This window comes from Pezoporus flaviventris, unplaced genomic scaffold (genome assembly GCF_033815535.1).
Source record: "Pezoporus flaviventris isolate CSIRO_AGI_PZ_B2104156 unplaced genomic scaffold, CSIRO_AGI_Pfla_v1 ptg000016l, whole genome shotgun sequence".
Taxonomy (NCBI): domain Eukaryota; kingdom Metazoa; phylum Chordata; class Aves; order Psittaciformes; family Psittacidae; genus Pezoporus; species Pezoporus flaviventris.
In genome coordinates this window covers 11,933,669-11,952,530 of record NW_026892564.1, presented here as the reverse complement: position 1 = coordinate 11,952,530, position 18,862 = coordinate 11,933,669, and the positions used below count along the sequence as shown (strand labels likewise).

At 39.7% G+C, this 18,862-nt stretch overlaps 1 protein-coding gene across 1 annotated transcript in view; it reads right to left on the bottom strand.

The window, feature by feature from the left end:
• Nucleotides 1-18,862, bottom strand: part of PTPRR (protein tyrosine phosphatase receptor type R) — a 149,787-nt gene that overhangs the window by 119,023 nt on the left and 11,902 nt on the right. Inside the window, exon 2 of the mRNA XM_061454800.1 lies at nucleotides 15,482-15,786. Coding sequence (XP_061310784.1) covers nucleotides 15,482-15,786 — 305 coding nt within the window. The remainder of the gene's footprint in view (nucleotides 1-15,481; nucleotides 15,787-18,862) is intronic.

The following is an 18,862-nucleotide window of genomic DNA, read 5'->3' as shown; positions in this document are numbered from 1 at the left end:
CATGGCTATTAAGTAATATTTCCAAAGGCAGAATAACGTGCTATATGCACCAAACTGAAGCTTTATTCATTCCTTTCTGTTTATATAACCTGTCTGATGCTGCCTGTGAAAACAAACTTCTGCCTTCCCACTTTACCATATAAAACATATGCATTGCATGTGGCCTCATCTCCTTGTACAGAAGCACTTTGCATTTTTACTTCATATTGTTTCCTTCAACTTTTTTCTCTAGCAAGGATGCAGAAATTTCCTGCTATCTAGGTTATATGAGGAACTCAGTATAACCTTACCAGGATAATCTTTGTTGAGACTCGATACACTACCACCTGATTTTGCACTAGCTGTTAGCAAAAGAACATCTATTAGCTTCTTTCTCCAGCTCCTGTCCCCAGAATTTCTTCTCAAAATTATGAGCGTTATACTCCCGAGAAATAATATATTGCTGATCATGTCACTAAGAGGTAACCTGCTGAAGACCTGAAGAAGATCAATTTACTTCAGAATAAGCAACAGATCTGTGGTTAGAGCTTTATACTGGCTATGGGAGACTTCAGCTCAAGTCCCTGATCTGTAAGAATCCTTGCTTTGTCCTCCACATGTCACATGATTAATTGAATGACTAGACTTCCAGACAAATCTTTTTCCACCAACACCACAGATTCCACTCAGTCCAAGTAACTACATAAAAATTGATCCAGAAAGAAAAGTGTCTAAAAGTGACTTGGCCTTCTGGAACTTCTGGAACATAACAAAGGCAAGACCAATAAGTGCACAGAAAACAACCCCTGCATGAGCCTGTCTCAGGTCTATCCTAAAATGTAAACAAAGACACCAAGTAACCTGACTTGGATGATTTAGTTATTTTCTCCCTGAGACTCTTGGCTCCTACCAGGATGCGGCAAAAAAGGCACTGGAACCCGAGCATCCATTCTAGGTCTATGCCTTGAGCTGTGGGATCTTGTCCATTCTGTGATGCATGACTCTCATTTCCTCCTTACCTCACAATTAAAGGATCTAAATAGTTCCATTTTATCCCAGTTAAACTTTTCTTTAACCTCAACAGTTTACCTCAAAATTCCTTAAAAAGGAACTTAGCTTTTGGGCTATCTCTGCCTTGAGTTTTTGACTCGGAAAACTTCATTTCAGTGGTTCTTGATCAGCTTCCTGAACAGCTTGACTGTTACAGAGAATGAGTGATCCACTCCATAACTAATAAGCTGTTAGTGAGCTAGTTGGCAGCTGATGTGATATGTAAGTGAAGGTATTTTTGTATTGCATCAGCCTCAAAGTAATTTTGAAAGAAGTCCACAATTAGAGACAAGGGGGGGGGGAAAGAAAGCCAAAGATAGAGGCACAGTCAGTCAGCCTCCAGGCAGAATAAGATTTAAGAGAGCAAAGATGTAGCTTATATGTGGAGTAGTAGAGAAGCCAAGAAAATAAATTACTATGCATTGGAGCCAAAGATTATAGTCAATGCCTTTCTATTACAACTGAAGAAACTATGATAGTAGTTACACGGCCAAGAGAGCAAAGATCAATAGCAATAGAGCAATGGATGGAGAGGGTTATAACAACATTAAGGCAAAGGAATGCTAGAAGCCTTTGCCAAACTTGTACAACTGTGTTTGGCAAAGGCTGGGCTCACTGGGACTGGCAACACACAAGACATTAATGAGGCCACAGTGACTGAACAGTCCTTTCAAGTAGCAGATCTGTTTTTCTGAAGTATTTAATTTCTTCAGTGATTGATCAAAAGAGATGAATATGCAGCATGCCAAAATCACTGGATTCTTTGTTTAAAATCTCTTGCCTTTAATGAAAAGAATTTATATGTCTGTGCTCAAAACAGATGAGGACTGGTCAGCCTGCAGCCCAAAAGTCAAACAGGACATACAAGGAAATTTTGTCTAGCCCCTAGGAAAGCCTACAGCTGTAAAGCTAAACCAGTTTTACAGTCCACTGAAATATAATGGTAGAAACCAAAAGTGAGTTTGATGTGGGCCAAGAGAAAGCACTGCCAAGCACTGAGCACACCTGGCTGGCCAGCCAAACAAACTGGTAGCATTATAGAAGAAGGATCAATTACATGAGAATAAAAGAACAGGTTTGACTGGGTAGTTGGGAATATCTGAGTCTGGCCTAGAAATACGTACCTTAGTGCAGAAATACAGTCAGTGCTCAGTTGCCTTTGGATCTGAGTTTAATAGCACATGAATGTGGAACCATCAAAGCTGCCCTTAAGCAATAGTAGCTCAGAGTCAGGATACTGTAACTCAGAACTGATATTGATGCTCCTCATGTTCTGGAACACATTTGCTGGCACTGGGAATCCAAGGGACTTTTTGTTAGAGCTAGACAGCTCTATGATGCTAGGCTTTGGCTAGCAAGCCCAGATAGGTGTGAGCTAAATCTGTGCCCGATACACCTATATCATGACCTTACTATGTTACATTGTTACACTGCACTGTCAGCGTGGTTTGGTTTTTTATTTCATAATCTACAATATCCTTTAGTCCCCCACTTTGAATAATGGAGAATTAATTATAAAAACATCCTACTCAACATCTGCACAGAATTAAATATGATCCTTCAAAATAAGCTGCCAATCTCTACCTTTTCTAAGCATATTGATCACCACCATAAATATGTGCTATTCATACTGAATATTATTGTCAGACTGAATCTTTAATATTTTTAGAACAAATACTGTAAATCCAGTTATTTGTTAAAAATTTTCCTTAAGTAGTTTATTAAAACAACTCTGATCATTTTGGCATAGATATGTACCTCTTTGGAAGAGTAACCTTGTAGCTTAAGTCTTACATTAATTTCAGAACACATGTTGTGCTCTGAGTTTAGAAGAGTGATGCACAATGTTTATTTTGGTCAGCTACTTAATGAGATTAGATTCCAAGGAGGAAGCTATTGAAGGTGACAAAAAGAGTTTAAATTAGTATGCTTAAATACAAGAAAAGTGAAAAAAAAATAAAAAATGGAAGAAGGTATTTTCTCCAGTGTTCTCATCTCTACTGGCATAAAGGACTGTGCATAGAACAAACTGCCCAACACAGGTCTGCTAAATCTCCGACTTTGAAAGAGGAAACAAGAACACTCTACAGTAAGCATACGAATATCCATCTTACTTTTGTTACTGTACCATGCAGCCATTTGAAGCATTTGGAATCGTTTGGGCATGACAATAATTAATTCTATAAGCACAATAGTATCCCATCATGCTTGTTGAGCAAGTTAAAGCAGAACATGAATAACTTTCATTGACCAGAGGAAGAGAGTAATTAAAATAGAAAAAAGCATGACTAACGTAGCACTGCTCTGCAAGTGTTTTTAATGTATCAGGCCCTCAGCCTTCTAAAATTAATTAATGCTTTAATGAAAGTTGTCTGTTATCTGACTAACAAATCTAGTTTTTCTAATATCCAGCTACCCTGGCTTTCAATTAGGACTCAAAGAGCCAAGAACTGATGAGAAGGGACATCATAAATAATTTATGGTGTCCTACTTCTGTGTATAGATGGTACATTTATTATTCTACTTAATGCATCCATATGGTTTTATAATTCATTCATTACTGAAACCCTCACATCACAGTTATTTCATTAAAGGTTATATCCACTTTCAGGCATATTTGTAGGAAGCATATTTAAAAATTAAAGCTACAATCAAATTTTTGATTTAGCATATGGATTTCAAATTACCCATTTATTTAATTATTGCCCTATTACCTATTTCTAAAGGGGTCAGTGGCTGTGGGTTTTTTTTTATTATTTTCTTGGTCAAAATTCAATGGCTTTCTTGCTATTTCATTATCTGGGTGGTCTTGTTTCCTTGTTCTCCCAACTCCAGTCAACAGTCTCTTGTTCCAGCCACAAAAGTATGTATGCAGCATGCCAGAGAGGTGCTCCTAAAGCTAACAATGACCTTCTCTCCCCCTGCCCCAGTGAGCCTTTTAACAGAGTACTTCTACCAGGGTCAATTTAGAAATTCTTAAAACAAAGTTTATATCACAGCAGGCAATAGACAAAGTAGAGAGGTCTTTAAATAGTGTACCTATAGTTTAAACAGAAAAGAATGGAAGAAAAGGAATATTTTTAATTTCCAAGTTAACTTCTACTGCCTATATACACTTTTACTGTGGCTAATTAGGCAGAGGACCAGCATCCTGTACAATCATGCCAGAGAAAGTCGATGAGAGGGGTTTTGGGGACAATGTCTACTTCATGCTTTTTTTTTCATCATCTTAAGACAATGAATATAATTTCTATGCTGTTTCAGCTTTACTTTGCCTGAAGAATGCAAAGGCTCTAAGAGTGCAGTATTAAAGTTCATTCTTCTACCAACTGAAAACTTTTGTGTTTTAATGACCTGTCAGCTCTGACTATAGAACTGCACTACTATAGAGCTACATGGTACAGTACCTGAAATTAAACTGTTAACACAAAGTAATTTTCATTACGCAAAATTGAAATATCATGTCTATTTGTAAAGGTTAGCCTCCAGAGCCATGTTCTTAATTAGACAATACATTATGTGTTGCACAAAGAAAGCATACCCGCAACAAATTTGCTAAAGAGAGCAGAAAGCTGTGTTGCCAGAACACAACAGGACTGTAACAGAAGTGATCTTTATTTCTTTCAGTGTGCTTTCAAAAAGAAAACAAGATTACTTGTACAATTATTACCAGTAAAAAGATAACCTCTAATTCCAAAAAAAAAAAAAAATCAGGAAAATGGGGAAAAAATTAAATTAAATTCTATCAATAATATTGTGTAAATCAAGCAGAATTTACTTTAGCATATTGTAAATATAAAAATCTTTATTGATATTGTCGTAGATTTCTGTTACAGTTTATTACACAATGACCATTCCTAAGGAGAATGTGTATCCTCAGCCAAATCTGTACAATGCAGACATTACACTGTTATTCTCCAACAGCTAATAAAGACTGAAATGTAAATCTGTTTCATGTTTAAATAAACATAAATATAACATATGCAGTCAACATGAAGACAAGCTGAGAGAGTTGGAGTTACTCAGCCTGGAGAAGAGAAGGCTCCAGGGAGACCTTAGAGCAGCCTCCCAGTAGGTAAAGGGGGCCTACAAGAAATCTGGGGAAGGACATTTAACAAGGGCATCCAGGGATAAAACAAGGGGGATGGCTTTAAACTGGAAGAAGGCACATTTAGATTAGATATAAGGATATATATTAATCACTATGAGGGTGCTGAGGTGCTGGCACAGGTTGCCCAGAGAAGCTGTGGCTGCCCCACCCCTGGCAGTGTTCAAGGCCAGTCTGGACGGGGCAGTGTCCCTGCCCACAGAATGGGAGTTGGAACTAGATGATCCAACCTTCCAACCCTTGGTTGGTTCCTTCCAACCCAAACCATTCTGTGATTCTATAACCACTTTCCTACAGTATTCAATGCTATTATATTAGCAGCCTTGCTGTAATCTCCCACACCCGCATTTTTCATGATGCTTCTACCATGTATTTGATTCAAAGCACTGCACACACTGAAAGTATTTTCCACCAGTTTGTTGTGGTGCAGAGCCAAATAAGAATTAGCTCCATTACAAACCTCAGCTATGACTGACCTTCAAAGCAAGGACAGCCAAACATTACTTAAATGCTTTTAGCAATAGAACAAAGACTTTGTAACACTCTGCTTACCTCTCTGGGTTATTCCCCTTTCCATGAATCATTTCAATACCAAGATAACTGAAAAAACATCATTTAGTTGACACCTTATGTGATCACTTTCAAACTCCAATATGCTCTCAACCTGTGCATTTCATTTCAGAATCCAATATTTATTTTTTGCAAAAGAGATGCCAAAATGCAGTAATTGATCTAGGAAGCATTTTTACAAGTGTGTTCAAAAGATCATCTTCTGCTCACAAATAATGTTTGTCTGATTCAAAAGGTCACTTGGTTTTAAAAATATGACATACTGATATATCAATGATATCGATTTTTTTCTTTTTCAAAAACCATTTTTATAAGGCTTAATATTTACGGGGTTACATACAAGAACACATTATGAACCATCTACTGAGGAACTTCATAGAAGCTGTCACTTTTCCTAACAGCAATGTCAAAAGTAAAGAACCAAAAGGATTATTCCAGAGGCTGAACTGCCAGATCCAACAAAACACTGACTGATAAGGAAACACATGCTGTCTTGCTGTCTTTTTATCTGAGTGGCCTTTATCTGCCTTTTAAATGTTACTGTAGGGCACTTGGGTTTTTCACAAAGACAGCTCTTCCAGAGTGCTAACAGAATTAAAAAGAAAGAAGAAAAAGTGCTTGTTCAGTCTTTATTCCTGAACAATATCAACACAATACATAGATCTATTGCAGGAAGTAGTCCCTAATTTGTTTATTGCTGGGTCTCAGAACCCGGAGTCATTTTGTTTATTTATCATTTTGGATATCAAGCACGTTTTACTCCAGTGATGGCACCTGGAACTCTGCATACCAGGAAATTTTCTCCTTCCTTAGTCAATTTTAGGTACTAAAAGGTTTCAGTTTGCTTGTAAAAGGGAAACAGGATATTGACAGCAGTATGGCAATCTCTCAAACCAACCTGTCTGTACTGTTTGGGGCAATGTAGTCAGTGCAGTTCCATTTGGTAAGGAGTGCAAGGCGATCTCCAAAGCTAAATGCTGAAACACACAAAGTGCAGGGATGGAAAATCCACTGTTGTCTAAATCTCTGCACCTTTTCTCCTGGAATTCAGTACGGCATAGCAAAGAAATGGTAGAGAAATCTGTTTAAATCATAGGAATAAATTGGGCCATGTGAGTAAAAAGGAGACAGCAGGGTGGTTTGTTTGTTTGTTTTTCCATTTTGGAGACCAAATCAAAACACATACAAGAAATTTGTACTGGCTCAGCTCAAGATAACACTTTTTTAAAATTTCTCCAAAAGTTGGCTGAAATTATGGGTTTTGGGTCAAACAAATTATTTCATCTGTGCGTATGAGATAAGTGGTACTCTGGACCAAACCAAACAATTTGAAGAATGGAAAAACAGACAGATTCTGTTCTGCTACACACAAGTATCTACTTGTATATAGGAATATACAGCTGAAAGAAGTATGGAACAGCTGACACCTTCTTACAGATGAACTGCACAATGCTGTCACTGAAATACCAAACTTTAGCTTAAGAACATATACCTGCTCCTGAAATCCAGTTTTAATTTAAACTGCACTTTATGAAGAAAACTAAATGACTTAGAGAATTATCTTCTCTTCACTAAAAACAAAAAATGCAGGAAAAGGAAACCTTTGTGATCTGGGCAATTTGTGACAGATACGGGCAGCTTTTGTGCAAGTTTAGGATCCCACTGGATGTTACTGAAAATAACCCCGAAGTTGCCAGCAGTAGACTAATCAATTAAAACACTGGTTTGCAGAATATCCCACTAACATTCTTCTGGCATTTTGCAAGTCAGATGACAAAAAAGTGCCTTAAGGAGGTTTTAGTGCATGTTACAGCCTAATGCAATCTTTCCTGTTTTCCACAAAGACTGACAGCAAACACAATACCGTGATAATGGTTCAGCATGCAATTATCCCCACTGAAGTGCACAGAAGGAAGCAGAAAGCAAAGGAGGCCAACTAATGCAGACTCTAGATTTCTTTGTGCAAACAAAATCCAGAATGACAGAGCTGCAGGCTACTAGGTTTGCTTGCAAGGCTCACTGCAGATACGTTATGCCTAATATAATTACTTCAGAAAGGACTCAGGTAACGGTGAATATCAATCCCTTATTAGAAGGTGGACAAGTTTAGAAGCCAAATACCATGAAGACCTTATGTTCAGGGTCATACTGCAAAGGGACACAACAGTGACTGTAACAATCACACTAAGGGTACTGACTGATATTGCCCACAGTTGTAATGTGTGACTAACATTTAGAGCTTGTCAGTAATTCAGCACTTTAATTATAATAAGGTCTTAAAATTTCACTGTCTATCAGCATGGTACTTTTCCTCTGTAATTCCAAGCATCAGACAAACATATGACCTAGAAAAGAAGAGGGACGCAGTTGATACCTTATTGGGGTTTGAGATCTAACTTCTCAGAAGTCTCCTTTGAAAAGTCACTGCATTGACATGGTTTTCTATTTATGCCTCCTCTGCCTGACCCAGTGCCAACCCCTCTCTTAGGCTGGCAATAACAGATGTTAAGTGACAAAAAGTGACATCTGACTTTTTGTTACGTTTCATAGACTTGCCTCGGCTGTTTGCCCCAGCTCTGGTTGACTTGCTACCTTGTGGACTACTTGTTCTCCTCACTCATATTTTTTTGCCTTATTCTCACACCATTTTGTGCTGAATATACTTTCAAAAGTATTTTAACCACCTCTTCACAAGACCTACAAAGGAAGTGAGCTCAGGGTGAATGGGAGGAGTAGGATACAGAGGTCAAAGTCACAGCACCAAGCTGTGTGTGGTCTTTCTGTGGTCACAAAGTAAATGGCCTTTGGAATTGCAATCTGACAGACTCAAGGCTGAGAACCCAGGTTCATGCAGTATTCAAAAAGCAGCTACTTAGCCATTTCTATTAATATAATATAGTATAACTACATATAGCCATAGATAGAACTACATATAAGTACATCTACATCTATACCAGTGCAAATTAGGACATTACTGTACAGGGTGTAGTAAGAAGATAAAACTACCATTTTGAATAGCTTCCAAAATAACTGTAGCATTACATAACACACAACACATGATGGAAGGTAGACAAAACACAAGCAATAACAAACCACTTCCTTCAGAAACCCTGCTTGTTCCGTTTTAAGGACATCCCCAGCCTTATCCATTCCTCTTCCCTTCTTTCCCTCCCAGAAGAAGAATGATTTTTTGACTGAGCCAGAAACATTTAAATGTAACTTCACAGATTGTTCACTATGGCCTTAGTGGGCAGATGCTGTGCCAGCAAAGGCTGCCACAGTATTTGAAATCAGAAGAGTTCCTAAGAAAGAGAACTGGAAACAGGAAGAGACTTCATCTTTTATCAAGGCAAGGTATTCAACATCAGTAAGAAATTACGAAAAAACAGTCACTTAGTGGAGTGGACAGATGGGGAAATGTGGAACAGATTAATAGTAAAAAACCTTATCAGAGCATCTTCTCTTCCTGGGATTCTCAGAAGGCCATTTATGTTCTGGTACAAAGAAAGATCACAGGCAGGTAGGTAGACGCTTTGACTCAGAGGACTGAAAATGACTGGAAGGATTGGATGCCCCCAGCTTTTTATAAAGTTCTCCTCATACAGTTCTAGCTATGGCATTCCAGCAAAGCCAGTCAGAAGAGGCAAATTCGATGTTCAGAAGACAAAATATTTTGTAGTCTGGTTCCCTTTGTTTGGCTGATGTTTAAAAAGAAGCATCAAAAGTCTCGAGTGGATACATTAAGGAGAAGAGAGTAGGACATCCTAGGTGTTACTAGAAGAACCTAGAGATGATATTCCATGTGGAAGCCATGGCTTCAGAAAACGTACAAAGATCTACAAAAATGGTTGTTTCCAGCAGAAAAATAAGTGGTGGGAATAATGAAATAAAATATAAGAACAAATAAGGTAGTCAACTCCTGGGCCTTGACACTGGTAATTAAACCTGATGAATCAGGAAATGCAAAAGTGATGGAGGAATAAACATATATCATATATATCATAAGTCCATCATATTTCAAAAATCATGGCAGTCAGGTGAAGTTCCCAACAACTGGAAAAAGGGAAATATAATCCCCATTTTCAAGAAGAAGAAAACGGATGACCCAGGGAATTACAGACCAGTCAGTCTCACCTCTGTGCCTGGCAAAAATCTTGGAGCAGATTCTCCTGGAAGGCATTCTAAGGCACATGAAAAACAACAAGGTGCTTGGTGACAGCCAGCATGGCTTCACTAAGGGGAAATCCTGCCTGACCAATTTGGTGGCCTTCTATGATGGGGCCAAAGAACTGATGGACAGGGGTAGAGCAGTTGATGTCATCTACCTGGACTTGTGTAAAGTGTTCGACACTGTCATAGAATCATAGAATAGTTAGGGTTGGAAAGGACCTTAAGATCATCTAGTTCCAACCCCCTGCCATGGACAGGGACACCTCACACTAAACCATGTCTCCCAAGGCTTCGCCCAACCTGGCCTTAAACACTGCGAGGGATGGAGCATTCACAACTTCCTTGGGCAACCTATTCCAGTGTCTCATCACCCTTACAGGAAAGAATTTCCTTCTTATATCCAACCTAAATCTCCCCTGTTTAAGTTTTAACCCGTTACCCCTTGTCCTATCACTACAGTCCCTAATGAAGAGTCCCTCCCCAGCATCCCTATAGCCCTCCTTCAGATACTGGAAGGCTGCTATGAGGTCTCCACTCAGCCTTCTCTTCTCCAGGCTGAACAGCCCCAACTTTCTCAGCCTATCTTCATACGGGAGGTGCTCCGGTCCCCTGATCATCCTCGTGGCCCTCCTCTGGACTTGTTCCAACAGTTCCATGTCCTTTTCATGTTGAGGACACCAGAACTGCACACACCTGGAGTATTGTGTGCAGTTCTGGTGTCCTCAACATAAAAAGGACATGGAACTGTTGGAACAAGTCCAGAGGAGGGCCACGAGGATGATCAGGGGACCGGAGCACCTCCCACATGAAGACAGGCTGAGGAAGTTGGGGCTGTTTAGCCTGGAGAAGAGAAGCCTGCGTGGAGACCTCATAGCAGCCTTCCAGTATCTGAAGGGGGGCTACAGGGATGCTGGGGAGGGACTCTTCATTAGGGACTGTAGTGACAGGACAAGGGGTAATGGTTTAAAGCTTAAACAGGGGAAGTTTAGATTGGATATAAGGAGGAAATTCTTTCTTGTTAGGGTGGTGAGGCACTGGAATGGGTTGCCCACAGAAGTTGTGAATGCTCCATCCCTGGCGGTGTTCAAGGCCAGGTTGGACGAAGCCTTGGGTGACATCGTTTAGTGTGAGGTGTCCCTGTCCATGGCGGGGGGTGGAAACTTGGTGATCTTAAGGTCCTTTTCAACCATAACTATTCTATGGTTCTATAGATGTGTAAGTTCATGTCAATAAGCAAGTGAAAGAGGTATCTTCTCTGACTATGTAGTATGAGCAAAGTTAGACAAGAGGATATAGCAGCACTTGCATGATGAATTTGACATAACTGTAAAAGCAGTTCGGTGGTTTCACATGTATAAGAAGATATATAGCAATAGTGAGGTGTGAAAGGGAAAATCTTGATATATTGAGCAATATATACATTTCTGAAATACTTCACAGGATACATTTTTGAAACACTTCACAGGATACAATTGAAAAAAGCATCTGTGGAGTTTTGTCCAATCTTAGTATAACACACCTGTGTGCCTGAGAGAGGCTTTGGACAGACCAAACTATACTCAGTTACAAGGGATGATGCTTTAGCACCTCCACGAGGTGATACTTTAGACCTATTCTGAGCTGTAACCTTTACGACAAGTCTTTCTGCTTTTCTCCCAAGTTCAGCCCTGTCGATATATATGTATGAATGTATGTGCGTTTGGGTTTTTAACAAGTGTGTTAGACAGCAACAACTTTAATCATAAGTGGTTATCCACAGACTATTTCTACTTTCCATGTACTGCCTTGACCTTGGTAATGCTCACATTCAGTATTGGAAAGACTTGGAATAAACACAAAGAAACATTTAGAGAATGTATTCATTTCACTACTAACTCGAATATGTTCGATAAGTGCATAGTTTCTGAGAACCAAAATAAACCCATACAAACAGAAAACTCTAAAGTATTACAAAAGACTTTGTAATTCCATATGTTAACCAAGCAATTTTCAGATGAGTTGGTTTTATGTCATTTAGGGAGACAGCTAAACAGAACATATGGGTAAGCACTAAGACATTTATAGAACAGCCAAAATGCTACTAAGAGCTCTGGATTGTCCTCACTGCCCTCAACAAACAATGTGCACTGAACACACACACAAAAACCCAACAGGCACTTGATACTCGGTAATGTGATGGAAAGCATTCAGCTGTATAAAATACAGTCCCAGGAAATAAATCCCTCCTCTTCCTCTTAGGCAAGCAAGCAGTACAATTTCCCCAGGTTCAGTAAAATTACTTCTTAACATGCATTCTGTAATGACAGAGTCACGAAACACCAGTTTTTGACACAATACCTGTAGAATTCTTGGCTCCGCAGTACTCCACTGTGCATTGACAACATTTTGCTTGTCAGAGGGTCTAGTCCTTAGCACAAAATGTAACCTTGTAATAGTTCTACATTAGGCATCCATTCACCCTGCCTTTCCATCTCCATCATGAAAATGGACCTCAAGTCACTGAAATTAGATTGAATTCAGTTTCATCCCCTCTGCAAAGCCACAACAGCGTTGATTTATTTTAAATAATAACCCCCTTTGCTGGCTTTCATACTAAATCACGATGTGCACTAGTCATGTAACTGGATTACAGGAAGCATTAACACTAGCAATTGCCTTTTCAAGTTGAGCAACCAACAACATTGCTAAAGGCTGGAACAAAAAGGGTCAGCCAGGGCAAAACAACAAATGTTGCCACTTGCTCTGTATGATAAAAACCAAAAATCAGCACAAGCATTAAGTGCTAATTCGAAACAAAGAGGGAGCAATATGTGCATTCAAAACAAAACAGAATCCCTTGGCAATGACATTAGCATTACAATCTACTTCAGATGGCATTCAAGAGGGAGAAACAAAGCCTTAAGTGCAGAGACCTGGAAGGAGCAGGGCTGTGCTTGGACTGTGGCAACTACCCTGCTGTGGGACAGCTGCCCTTTGGAGAAAGGCACCTTCAAAATCAGTCCAATGAGCTGTGTGACTCTCAACACCTCAGCTTTAAAACATATGCTTCCCCAAAGGCTTTTTCTGAAAAGATGAATTAAAACCAAACCAAAACCACTGTCCTTCAACATGTCCAGAGATTGCTGAAGATCCCAAGCAACAAACAACTTTCATGTCATGATTAGCTCATACTGTTATGCCCCCCTTGAAGCACATATGGTTCTCAGCCTGAACAGAAGGCTTCAGAGCAGGAGCTCCATCACAGAAATGCAGCAGCAAAGCTTCAGACTGAGGTCACTTAATGAGAACTTAATGTAGATTTAATAGATTATTTTTTTTTATGTGACTGCCAATTGAAAATCTGCCTCATTTAGCTTTTAATGCAGGCACAGAGCTGGTCAGTTAAAATCAGGATGGCCCCAGAATACTCTGCAGGATTTTTCCAAGTCGAAGACTGTGGGTCTCTATAAGTGTGCAAGACTCTACTAAAGTAACAGGCCATAGGTAACATCATTCCTTGCACTAATAGAAAGGGGTTTCACCTTCACAGGAGGTGAAGTAATACTTGCTGTGGAAAAAAGAGACAGGTACTTTTACTATGAAGCTGGCTGTGCTGGCTTAGGCTAGCTTGAGGCATAGACATACCCAGCTTGCTTGGCATCTCCTCCTCTATTCAGTATTGGGATTCTGTACAGTTGACAAGTCCCCAGTGAAGCAAAGCTGTCAGGACCTTATATTGGTCTGATATGAACACTTACATACCACTGAATCTAGTCCACTAACTATGCTAGCCATCCAATCTCAATTAGGAGGTTTTGTTCATGTGCAATACAAGAAGTTCAGAGCCCAGCTTTTTGAGCCTAGCTCCCTGATGGTATTTGTTAACTGTTAAAAACTTTAACGTTAGACTAAAGATCACTACCCTTTTTCTCATCATTCTTTTCTGTGTCACTAGCCTCTACTGCATTTGGTACATTCATGAGGCCAGATATGTAGAGGTACCAAACGAGGAACTTGTACATGATTCTAAAACACTCTGTGCACTAAGATACCCTAGTGTTGTATCTTCTTTCCTTGTTTGTAAAGGCCATTCTGTTTTAATCTAGCATTTTCTGTAATTTACAGAATTAGGCAATAGCTGCTGACTGTAATTAGTCACATTGTTTCAGTTTAATCTTTATTAGTTCACCTTAATAGAGTGTGTGATATGAATGGTTGTTCTTCCCTCCAGGAAACAGAAGAATGAGCCCAATGCTCTTCTCCATAATCAAGCGGGCTACCTATGCACCATGGTGAAGCAGAGCAGAGTCTGTGTAGAACTTATGCAGACTGTGATATGCACTCCACAGAGGACAGCTCTAATGACAGTATGCTGCTCCACTGGCATGAAGGTGAGGATGCAGCAGGGTGGCACCAGTATGCCAGTTCTACCACTATGCCCTCCACTGCAGGAGGGAGCATTGTCATCACTTTTTTGAGAAAGGGAAAGATCATACAAACAGTTAACTGAATGAGAGGGTCCCAGTCCATATGTCCCAGAAGTAGTGCATATGGCTTACGCCAACAAAAACATATTCTTTTCACAAAACTGTCTTTTTCAAACAGCTATGTAAGCATAACAATGGATTTACTGGAGAAATAGAAGTGACTGAAACCTTTGTGTCAGTGTCCTGGCTTTGGCTGGGATAGAGTTATTTTATTCCTAATAGCCAGTACAGTGCTGCGTTTTGGATTTAGTATAATGCTGATAACACATCAATGTTTTAGCTGTTGATAAGTCATGCTTACCCTAAGTCAAGGACTTTTCAGTCTCTCATGCTCTGCCAGTGATGAGGGGCACAAGAAGCCAGGAGGGAGCAGAGACAGACCCAAACTAGCCAAAGGAGTATTGCATACCACAGCACATCATGCTCAGTATATATACTGGGGGGCAGTTGCTTGGGATGGACTGATGGCTACTTCAGGATGGGCTGGGAATTGCTCAGCAGGTTGTGAGCAATTGTACTGTGCATAACTTGTGTTTCTTGAGTTTTATTCCTCTCCCTCTTTTTGTTGTATCCCTTTTCTTCTTCATCATCATCATTGTTATGTTTTACTTCATTTCAGCTATTAATCTGTTCTTAACTCAACCCACAGGTTTTACCTTTTTACAGTTCTCCTCCCCGTCCCATCAGGTAAAGGAGAGTGAGTGAGTGGTACTTAGTTGCTGGCTGGACTTAAACCACGACAGCCAGCCTTGTAAGATCTCCCTGCCTCTGTAGAATTGTACTCTAAAGTACATCTTCTTGTGCCCTATGCAGAGTAAGTTTAAAACCCATCCAGCAAAAGCAGTGCAAACATCAATCAAGACAAGAAGATTAATGGCACTTGAAGCAAAGGTAAATTCTTTGCCTGCAGAGAGGCTATGCTCTGCACTGGTTCATCATATTGCTTGTTGATCACAGTGAAGCTATATGAATGCAAAGTGAAGAGATTCAAGATGAGCAATGGTTATTTAGATTTAGATGTTCAGCCAGGCAATGGAATATGAACTTTGGATACCCCACAGTAAAAATCTGTCAATATTTATCTACATGCATATTTATTCACCAAAAAAACCTGCAGAACCCAGGAAAAGGTACTTACCACAACTATCACATTTGTTGCAGGAACAGGAAGATTTTCCACTTTCAAATCTTGACCAGTCATAGCTAACAGGTTGAGGGATGGGTCGTAGGCAGGTCTGGGCAAGGCTGATTTAACAATTATTGCAGGGTGCAACTTGCTTATTTTGGTGTGGGAAGAAGAATGGAAATTTTGTTTGGAATTCTTATAATTGTCTGTATCCAGACTTTTCTCCACACTCTGCACATGTTGATAAATAAATACAGGTTTTCCACTCTTTTGCTGATGAATTGCCAAAAAGTGGTCATTGTCTCCAGAAATGCAGCCTGTAGAAAGAGAAGAATAAGTTTAGAATGTCTCTCCTGGCTATTTGGTAGATGGCACTGGAAATCTGATGAAATCCTTAGATTCTGAAAGATTTTGAAAGAATGTTTGTGGAACACAAGAATTTCCTTAAAATCACACAACGCTACACACACGACACTACAGAATGTCTACTAAGTATGTGAAGTATACTACATTATTAAACTCATTTTTACAAGGCTTTTAATGTTATTTATACTTCCAGACAGGTTTACATTTCAAAAATTATGCACAAGAGCACAGAACACATGCTGAGGCAAGTCCAACTTTAGTATCATAGAATCAGAATCATAGAATCATTAGGGTTGGAAAGGACCTTAAGATCATCTAGTTCCAACCCCCTGCCATGGGCAGGGACACCTCACACTAAACCATGTCTCCCAATGCTCTGTGCAATCTGGCCTTGAACACTGCGAGGGATGGAGCATTCACAACTTCCGTGGGCAACCCATTCCAGTGCCTCACCACCCTAACAGGAAAGAATTTCTTCCTTATATCCAATTTAAACTTCCCCTGTTTAAGTTTTAACCCATTACCCCTTGTCCCTATCACTACAGTCCCCAATGAAGAGTCCACCCCCAGCATCCCTGTAGCCCCCCTTCAGATACTGGAAGGCTGCTATGAGGTCTCCACGCAGGCTTCTCTTCTCCAGGCTAAACAGCCCCAACTTCCTCAGCCTGTCTTCATGTGGGAGGTGCTCCGGTCCCCTGATCATCCTCGTGGCCCTCCTCTGGACTTGTTCCAACAGTTCCATGTCCTTTTTATGTTGAGGACACCAGAACTGCACACAATACTCCAGGTGAGGTCTCATGAGAGCAGAGTACTGGTATCAACTCCAATGGGAAAACATATGCAGTCCACTTTCTGATGTATGTAATCACCCAGTAATGCCAAAGATGAGAATTACTATGATCACCTTTTATATATGGGGACTTGAGGAGGAAGGGACAAGAACTGGATCAAAAAATTAGACTTAAACATGTAAGAAAGAGAAGAAAGGTGAAGTTCTGATGCCTGAGTCTATAATCATGATCCTGTATTCCTCATTCAGCTCCTTAAATCAGTAAGCCTTAGAGTCCATTATACCAATTCCTTTTATGACCTAACCTTCTCCCAAGCATTACCTGGCCAGCCAATGGAGCACCTGGCTCTCTGCAGAGGAGATAGAGATGTGTGGATTTAGCCATACCTTGAATACCTTGGCGTTGTACACAAAGAACTCTGCTAGAGTACATGGTTTTAATAAACCATGTATTAGTAAAAACTATGTTTTATTTTGATAGTCAGAATACTTCCCAATAATGCCTTTATAAAAAGAACCAGAACTAAAACTGTATTTTATTCTCTTTTGATATCTTAGATTGGATATAAAGAAGAAATTCTTTCCTGTTAGGGTGGTGAGGCACTGGAATAGGTTGCCCACGGAAGTTGTGAATGCTCCATCCCTAGGGGTGCTCAAGGCCAGGCTGGACAGATCCTTCGGTGGCATGGTTTAGTGAGAGGTGTCTCTGCCCATGGCAGGGGTGTTGGAACTGGATGACCTTAAGGTCCTTTCCAACCCTAACTATTCTACGATTCTATGATTCTTTTTAAATGTATGAAGTGCAGTGACTCTTCAGTGCCTTTATGAAGAAGAGAACAACCACAACAGCCCTGTTTAGCTCCCAGTCTGGAAGACAGGCTGTCCCTGTGAGCAGAGAAACAGGAAAGGATCTGCTCCTTCATAGATATAAAGTAGCTGAAGCTTAGTCACCTCATGGAAGAGCATCCTAAGAAACCCACTGTGGTACAAAAGGGACTTTTTGTTCTAAGACAAAGGAACCCAAAGAGCTCTCCTCTGATCAGCCTGGAATTTCCTCTTCAGAAGCTGTTGGAGTTAATGGCAATGCTGAATCAGTGTGCTGATTTTTTGTTAAAAAAAAATAAATCAATGTTATTTTAATTCTTATAATGAGCCATGAAGAACATTTCAGAACCAATATCAGTTCAATTCAGGGTGAACAAGAAATCATTTTATTCTATTCAGACTGATTTTTGCCTCTGAATTTTTTGCTTCTGTAAGCAAATCAAAATAATCGGTCATTTGCACAGCTCTATCCAGGGTCCTTAGGAGATTTCAGTGTAGGTAATTACATTCTGTTGACCTAATTTCCTCATGAAATTTCAGTTATGAAAATCAAGGACAATACTTCATCTGTGCTATAGTATTGCTATGCATCATTGTGAAATGCATTCTCTGCCAAAAGCGGGTCCATGTCTGTAGGCGGTGAAGAAATTCATAACATGCATGAGCAGAAAATGAAGAGGAAGAAGACAGAACACAGAATCCTGCATTCTGCAGTACACTTAGAGATCCTCCTATTATAAAGAACTATGCTAAACCTAAGGCTGCTCTTTTAAATGGCAAAGATAAACACTGACCATTTCCTAGACGACCACTGAGTTCACATGTGTAGAGCTGTTAGGTTTTGATTGGGAAGATGACTGAGAGCAGGAGGAAAACAGAGAAACTGCAGAGCATAGCCTTAAAGACAACTGAATATCAAAGCTTGTTAAGCTGGCTGGGATCTCATTAAGCTTTGTGGGGGCTGACTTCATTGATAAAATCCTGAGGGCTGGTTTTACCTAGCAATTTAGAGAGTTGTGTGAATGGCAAAATAAAAAGAAGGAGACATCAGCACTTCTCATCGTCATCTACTTCTCATACCCACCTATTTCTCACAATCACTTCTTTGCTGGATTTATTTTAATGTTTCCTGCACAGGCAATCAGTATTCCAAAGCTATCACAGATAATATACAGGAATGTAACTACAGCCCTATTTGGTGTCTCTGATTCCTCTTTGCTTCCTTCATTCCTACTCCTACTATTGTGATACTCCTGGAATTCTTTATATTGCATTTCCTACTGTCTTTAATATTCCAAATTCCACTTTAATTTCATTTACTTTTACTGAAAGAAGCAGAAAAAAATATAATTAAGTACTAGCCCAAATTCTTCATTGAATAATGTTAAAGTAAATGCCATGTATGACTTCAG